This window comes from Pseudochaenichthys georgianus, chromosome 16 (genome assembly GCF_902827115.2).
Source record: "Pseudochaenichthys georgianus chromosome 16, fPseGeo1.2, whole genome shotgun sequence".
In the NCBI taxonomy this organism is placed as follows: Eukaryota; Metazoa; Chordata; class Actinopteri; order Perciformes; family Channichthyidae; genus Pseudochaenichthys; species Pseudochaenichthys georgianus.
This window is the reverse complement of record NC_047518.2, coordinates 44050702-44058311: the sequence shown is the minus strand read 5'-3', so window position 1 is coordinate 44058311 and position 7610 is coordinate 44050702. Positions and strand designations below refer to the sequence as shown.

The 7610-nt window shown below is 44.0% G+C and overlaps 1 protein-coding gene across 1 annotated transcript in view; it reads right to left on the bottom strand.

Annotated features, from left to right (window-relative positions):
- Positions 1-2195: 2195 nt before the first annotated feature.
- Positions 2196-7610, bottom strand: part of LOC117460725 (PR domain zinc finger protein 1-like) — an 82448-nt gene continuing 77033 nt past the window's right edge. The window contains exons 2-4 of the mRNA XM_071206088.1: positions 6253-7393; positions 5974-6102; positions 2196-4451 (exon numbers count right to left, since the gene is read on the bottom strand). Of these exons, the coding sequence (XP_071062189.1) occupies positions 3876-4451; positions 5974-6102; positions 6253-7393 (1846 nt within the window). The 3' untranslated portion in view covers positions 2196-3875. The remainder of the gene's footprint in view (positions 4452-5973; positions 6103-6252; positions 7394-7610) is intronic.

Below are 7610 nucleotides of genomic sequence, written 5' to 3'. Positions count from 1 at the left end.
TTCCGCTAGGATTTTTTATCGCCGGTCAAATGTCCGGGCAGAATTTATTTTACCGGACAAATTTGAAACTTACCGGTCATATTTCAATAATAATAAGAGTTGTGAGGCAGAGTTTCCGTTAGCAGGTAATTACCGGACTATGAGCAGATATGCTTCAGTTTAAAACTCAGTTCACGGGGCTCATTTTTATATTGCTTCAGTTTATAATCGGATCGAAAAATTCAGAATTTTTCATTTTTCAATAAATGATTCCACAAACAACAAACAACATAATTATTACATTCAAACAAACTACTTGTAGTAGATAACGTACATTATTCAGAAGTTTACATTACATTTGAATAATAACACGGGAGAAACGGATCCTCTCCCTCCCTCTCTCTCTCCTGACAGCACGTCAGTTTCTCATGCAGCTCGCTAAACAGAGGGCGGGGCTTCAGGTGATTTTGCAGAGCTGCGTGTCTCGGTCAGACTCAGCAGCTGATCTGATCTCTCTCTCGCGTCCGGTTACACTTCACTCGCGTTTATGTCCATATCGATCAGATCCAGCTCTCCTGATCGGCCTTTATAGAGAGCACCGATCAAACTATTAAGAGTGAATATCGGCCGATAATGACCGGCGGCCGATCGATCGGAGCCTCCCTAATTATTACCAGACATTTTGACCGGCAGGTTTTGAATTTACCGGTTTTTAATACATTTTACCAGCTAAAAACCGGTATTTACCGGCTAACGGAAACCCTGCCCTGTATCAAGATTGATGCAAAACAAGTGAAACGTGACCTTTTTAGTGAGTATTAGCAAAAAACAACACTTCTGGGTTCATTTGGGTGGATTTTCCATATCTCTGGCCCCTCTTGGTCGATTTTGATGATTGCCATCTCTTTTTAACCGCTAGAGCCAATGGAATCGAGGGGAAGTTCCACATACACACACACACGTTACCAAATAAAGAGTGAGAGTGACGCGTAGCCAAAACAGGAAGCTGTCATACACTCTGGAAGCTATCATTAGCAGCTAATATAAAATCTCCGTTTTTGACATAAAAATGGAATTATGGATTATCAATACTTTTTTCAAAGTGACAGACACATTGGATTAACCTTCAGCCGCGTTTTTCTCGTTGTATTGCGATTGAACAAAACTTTTGATCAGAATAACAGCAAAAGGTGAGCATATCTCCGTGCTTTGCTACCTAAAGCTACGTCGTGTGTTGTCTATATTTGCTTCCCCTGTCGCGAGTTCAGTGATGATACTTATATTTCTAGAATCTGTGGAATCTCAGCATGTTAGCTACGCTTGTTTATGCAGATCCGATAAGTATATCTATCGATTCATATCTAGAGTGTTGTGCCAAGTGCGTTAGCATGTTTTCGCTCAGGGCTCATTTAGACCCTTCTTGTGAGATCTTTGTTTCGGTAAAAATTGTTTATATCATCAGTTAGCTGAGTATCTTCCCGTTAGGAGGGTATGACACATTCATAGTTTTTTAAATATTAAGAAGCCCTGAGACACAGTGTCGCGGGGCTTAACAGGTTAATTCTAATCCTGGCTAACCCTAACAAAATGTCTCTTGTGATCCAGACTTGGATAAAAGCAGTCCAAAATGCTGTTAAGCTTTTATCCAAATCCTATAAAAAGTGTCGACATAACATGGCCTTGTATAGTTGTATTTTACTCATTTGTAGTAAGTACGTATGTATTTAATTTGCACCTTAGTGCTGGCAGACAATGCATCCAAGTTTATCTACAGCTAATTTTACTGAACACAATCCAAAAAGTTGTACATGGAAAACATTTTTCTTTAAAAAGTCAGGATATATTGTCAGCAAATTAAAACAGTGGTACAGTAGCTATTCGGCTAATTTAGACTTGCTAGGTTATGGCTAATTAGTCTGTCGCTAAATAGTTAGCATACATCTAGCATCCACGGTGGATACAGGGATTACAACTAGAGAATTAGCCTTTAGCTGACTTCACAATCATCTTAAAATCTTCTAGTAAGAGTTAGGGTTGGGATTTTTCTGATTAGTTTCTATAAACTACGTTCTCCAAATTGCTGGAGAAATGTCTGCCTTATTCAAAGAAACCTTATATTAGCTTCACCACTTCATACATAGTAATATAATCTCATACCAAAGTAATACAAAGAATAAACACACAGAGTCGTAGGGTTTAGATTAGAGCAGTGAACATTTATATCATAATTTACACTTTTTGACATTTTTGCACATAAATAACGTAAACCAGTATGTAAACAGAGACAGTCCTTTAGTGGATTCTCCTCTGGAGTTAAAGCTCTGATCAGAGAAAGAGATGCTTTGGTCGAACATTAGTTGGAGAGAAAGAAAAGGAAACAGAGCAAAGAGAGAGACAGCGAGCTACAGAGTTCAGGTTGTTGATGTCCAACTGCTGCAGAAAATCACAGTTGCTTTTGTAACATTACGTTGACTCTTAATGCCATGATGACCAGTTTCAGTGATATTGTAAACAGTGTAAATGGTGCAAGCATCGGCACTGAAGTTATAAAGTAGGAGGAGTAGAGGGAGGGGGGGCAGTGCATAAAAGAAGGCCGAGGTGCTTTGGTGTATGCCAGTTCAACACGATGGCGGACGGTGGGGTTTAAGAAGGGGCCATTGCTTCTCAACCGAAATATTAACAAAAAATAAACAAAACATCTACAAAAAACCACAGCGACAGAGTGAACACTTCATCGTATACACACAGTAAATCTTCCCTTCTTCAGCATTTTGATTCCTCAAGTCCTTCTTTTCATTTTCCTTTCTTGTATTTTTTGGTGTGCATTTGAATTTTAAAGCCAAGTGTACTTTGGTAACTAGCGTCAAGCGTGAATCCCAAAATCAGAGGGAATTCACTTCCCTGTTGGGGGGGGGGGGGGTTGACAGTGTTGTTAGAAAAATAAAACGAAAGGAGGGACTCGGCGACTAGCCAGCCTCCCGAGTCCTTTCATGTGCTACATGTTGCCGCCTCGTTTGGACCAAGCCAAGAGCTGCAGTCCAGTTCAGTTTGGTTTCTTCTTCTTCAAGTAGCAAAAACGCAAATAAATAGAAAGCTCCCACCTTTAGCTGTCCCTTTAAAAACACACTCACAAACACACATACTCTCATATCATCACATGCACACTGAGGTAACCGTTGTAAAAAATATACAAAACAAATGCCCTTTTTTGTTTCAAATTAAATTAAGTAGGCATCAGAAAAAGGACACAGACACACTTTAGGGAAGCTATGAAGCAGGGTTGAAATAAAGCTCTTAACAAATTGATGTGCCGCACTTTGGCAAGTTTTCCAACCCTTTCTTTTAACCTGCAATATTGGTTTCTAAATCTTAAATAGATAAAACCCTGAAGAGTGGACACCCCTGGTTCAATAGGTCAGAGGTGTCATAACGGACGGATACAGGCATAGAGAGAGTGACTACAGAGAAATGGCCACAGAGAAATACAAAAACAGAAAGTATTTTACATTGATTTCACCCCGTCAGTGTAACCATCCCTTCCACTTATTGCGTTTGAAGACAACAAATAAAAAGTATAATAAATTAAGGAGGTTATATAACAACTAATTGATCAACAAAAAAAACATTTGAAAATAGAGACCAAATAATACAACAACAATAATTATAATAGCATTATATTAATTACATTAAAGGGTAGATGATTGTCTCTAAGTATAATAAACGCTAAGTAGTCATGGGACAGTGTCTCTTGAGCCCTGAGTACGCGAGTCCCTGAAGACCTAGTGCGAACAGGAAGTCACTCCTGAACCAGGTAGATAATTACGAATTTACAGCGGTTGCTCCTGGCAATTAAGTCTTTGAGTCTTAACTCTGTGTCTTTTGGGGTTAAACGTCACTTAAGCGCGATCCTCCGACTCCTGCTTGACGGTGACGTTGGCAGGATGCGGCAGGACGGGGCTGCTGTGCATCTTGATCACCGACGTCTCATTCTGGGAATCGTACGCACCGTAACCGGCAGAAAGAAGGTCGCTGGCAACGCCCTTGTGGTGGGGATGAAAGTGAGAGGACTTGAGGTCGCTGTCCCTCCACAGAATCCCCAAAATCTGCTTCTCCAAAATGGCCTCGACCTCCGCGCCGCCCTGGAGCTGCTCCAGCTGTTCGGCGTGCTCGCTGACGTCGAAGCGCTCGATCTCCTCGTTGGCGCGCTGTACCTCGTCCGGGTCGCCCTGATTGGACGCCGTGGGGCAGTAGCCCTTCAGGTGAAGCCTCAGACTGCACAGGTGGATGTAGTGGCGGTGGCAGTGGGAGCATTTGTGCGGGCGCTCGCGGGAGTGCAGGCGCTTGTGCAGCTTGAGGTGGACGAACTGGGTGAATTTTGCCGGGCAGAGCTTGCAGTGGTACGGCTTCTCCCCTGAGTGCAGACGCAGGTGAGTCTTCAGGTTGCTGGTGCTGCTGAAGCGCTTGTGACAAACCTGGAGGAAGAGAAGAGACAAATGTCAACACCTTGTAGCAACAAGCAGAGGTGGGAAGTAGTGGAGTACAAATACTTTGCTACTTCATTTTTCTGGTATCAGTACTTTACTCCACAACTTATTTTTCTGACGACTTTCTACTTCTTACATGTTGAACTCAAATACCTGTACTTTCTACTTCTTACATGTTGAACCCAAATACCTGTACTTTCTACTTCTCACATGTTGAACACAAATACCTGTACTTTCTACTTCTTACATGTTGAACTCAAATACCTGTACTTTCTACTTCTCACATGTTGAACACAAATACCTGTACTTTCTACTTCTCACATGTTGAACCCAAATACCTGTACTTTCTACTTCTTACATGTTGAACCCAAATACCTGTACTTTCTACTTCTTACATGTTGAACCCAAATACCTGTACTTTCTACTTCTTACATGTTGAACTCAAATACCTGTACTTTCTACTTCTTACTTGTTGAACTCAAATACCTGTACTTTCTACTTCTTTACATGTTGAACCCAAATACCTGTACTTTCTACTTCTTACATGTTGAACCCAAATACCTGTACTTTCTACTTCTCACATGTTGAACCCAAATACCTGTACTTTCTACTTCTTACATGTTGAACTCAAATACCTGTACTTTCTACTTCTTACATGTTGAACTCAAATACCTGTACTTTCTACTTCTTACATGTTGAACTCAAATACCTGTACTTTCTACTTCTTACATGTTGAACCCAAATACCTGTACTTTCTACTTCTCACATGTTGAACCCAAATACCTGTACTTTCTACTTCTTACATGTTGAACCCAAATACCTGTACTTTCTACTTCTTACTTGTTGAACACAAATACCTGTACTTTCTACTTCTTACATGTTGAACCCAAATACCTGTACTTTCTACTTCTTACATGTTGAACTCAAATACCTGTACTTTCTACTTCTTACATGTCGAACTCAAATACCTGTACTTTCTACTTCTTACATGTTGAACACAAATACCTGTACTTTCTACTTCTCTCATTTCCCAAACAGCTGGTTCCTTTAGTCTGAATGTGTGTTTGGTGTGTGTTCATTATTCTTTAGAGTCATTGCGTGCCTATTGATTTGAACACGATCCGTGTATCCATCACTTCCTGGTCTTCTCTAAAGAAGAGGGACCAATGGAAACGTTGTCATGTTGCCGTTGTTCAGCATGGAAACATTCATTAGCTAACAATGACATTATTGTTCTATTAATATAAAGGGAGGTCAGGTACTCTTTAAAGCAGCTGCTAGCTATGGGTACTTTTTACTGAAGTACACTTCAAAGCCTCTTTACTTTGACTTGAGTAAAGAAGTTTAGTCAGTACTTCTACTTTCACCAGAGTATTTTAAAACACGAGTATCTGTACTTCTACTTGAGTAAAGGATGCGTGTACTATTGCCATCTCTGGCAACGAGTCACATCGTGCAATTAACTCATCCGTCTGGTAAATAAGTCGATTGAAGTTGCATCGTTTCTCACCTGGCATTCGTGTGGCTTCTCCCCGGTGTGGACGAGGAAGTGTTTCTGCAGGTGAGCCAGCTGGGTGAAGCCTTTGTTGCAGGTCTGACATTTGAAGGGTCTCTCGCCACTGTGGACACGAAGATGAACCTGAAGAGGAAAGAAAAAGATGCGCTTAGACATTTGGGTATTGTAAATATCAGAGAAGACATGTCTTGAGGAGCGCTTGCTTAGTGTGTGTGTGTGTGTGTGTGTCCTATAAAAGCCAATCAAATAACTCCGTAGCGTTGCTAGACTCACCTTGAGGTTCGACAGTTGTCCGAAGGTCTTGCTGCACACGTTGCACTCATACTTGATCTTCCCGTTCTGCTTCTGCAGTGGGTACGGCAGCGCCTTGTACCCCGCTGACCCGGGGCCACGCTTCATTTTGGACAGGTTCATGGCCTCCTCGTCATCGCTCGAGTTGCACGGCATGGCAGAGGTAGGCTTGGTGGGCAGCCGCTCGCTGGGAGGGGATGTGCCCGCTGTCGGGGAGCCTCTGGAGGGGGCGGGTCCATGTGGGTGTCCGTGATAATGGTGGTGAAGCCCCCGTTTGTCCTTCAGATAGGCGGCAGCTGAGAAGGCACTGCTGGGCCTGGGGAGGAGGAACTCCCTGTGGGCCGACATGGAGGACGGGTGGACACGATCGGGCATCAAGAAGCGCCTTCCTGCGGCGTCGGCGGGCAGGAGGGGCACGTGAGGGGGCATGTAGAGGGGGTACATCCTGGGGAAGATACCTCCTACAGTAGGGACGCCTCCGCCTGGAAGAGGGTAGTGAGGGGGAAGGAGGTAGCGTGAGTACGAGGCTCCTGGAGGGTAGAAGGATGAAGATAAAGGGGTTGGTGGTGGGGAGTAACCAGGGTAAGAACTGAGTCCAGTGGGGTAGAAAGACCCTGTTGCCGGGCCCGAGGGGCTTCCCTGAGGACTGCTGTCTGGGCTGCTCCTCGCCGACGGGCTGGGCGTCGCCGAGGACTGATTTCCTGGCGACCGGGTCGCGGGGTAACCGTGTTTGTGTCCGAGGAAATCTTCGGGGATGTGAGGGTGGGGCCTGAGACCCGGGTAGAGAGCTCGGGGGTACAGGGGGCGCTCGGGGCTGTCGGCGCAGCGCGGGCGGGTGGGAAGAGGCCGGCTCGGCTCCCTTTTGATCGGCAAGGAAGAGAAGGAGGAAGAGGATGTGCAGTTGGTGCCTCGGAGGATGGAGAGGACGCTGTGTTCCCTCTTGGGTTGGGCGGGGGTTACTGCTGCGGGGGACGGGCTGGAGGCGTCGACCACGCGCTCCTCACTGCTCACCTGCTGCTGCTTCGCCTCCAGGAGGGACTGCTCTGGAGAGACGAGAGGAAGACTAAAGGTCAGATCAAGAAACAATAGTCGTATTGTTTTCCATTTAAAGAAGTAATCATTACTTTTTGTTTCACAACACACAAACTGAAAGTCTTTCCAAAAAACGGACCAGCTTGTAATTCATTTAGATTCTGTTAAAATTGTGTCCGACTATTTATTTAGCTTCTTGCGTTTGACTTGCACAATTGTGTCTCTTGTTCTGATCTATTTATATTTGCCAGTGCCAGTCAGCCTCTGAGTCCCTGGGTGCGCCACAGGGTTAAGGAACACCATAAGTA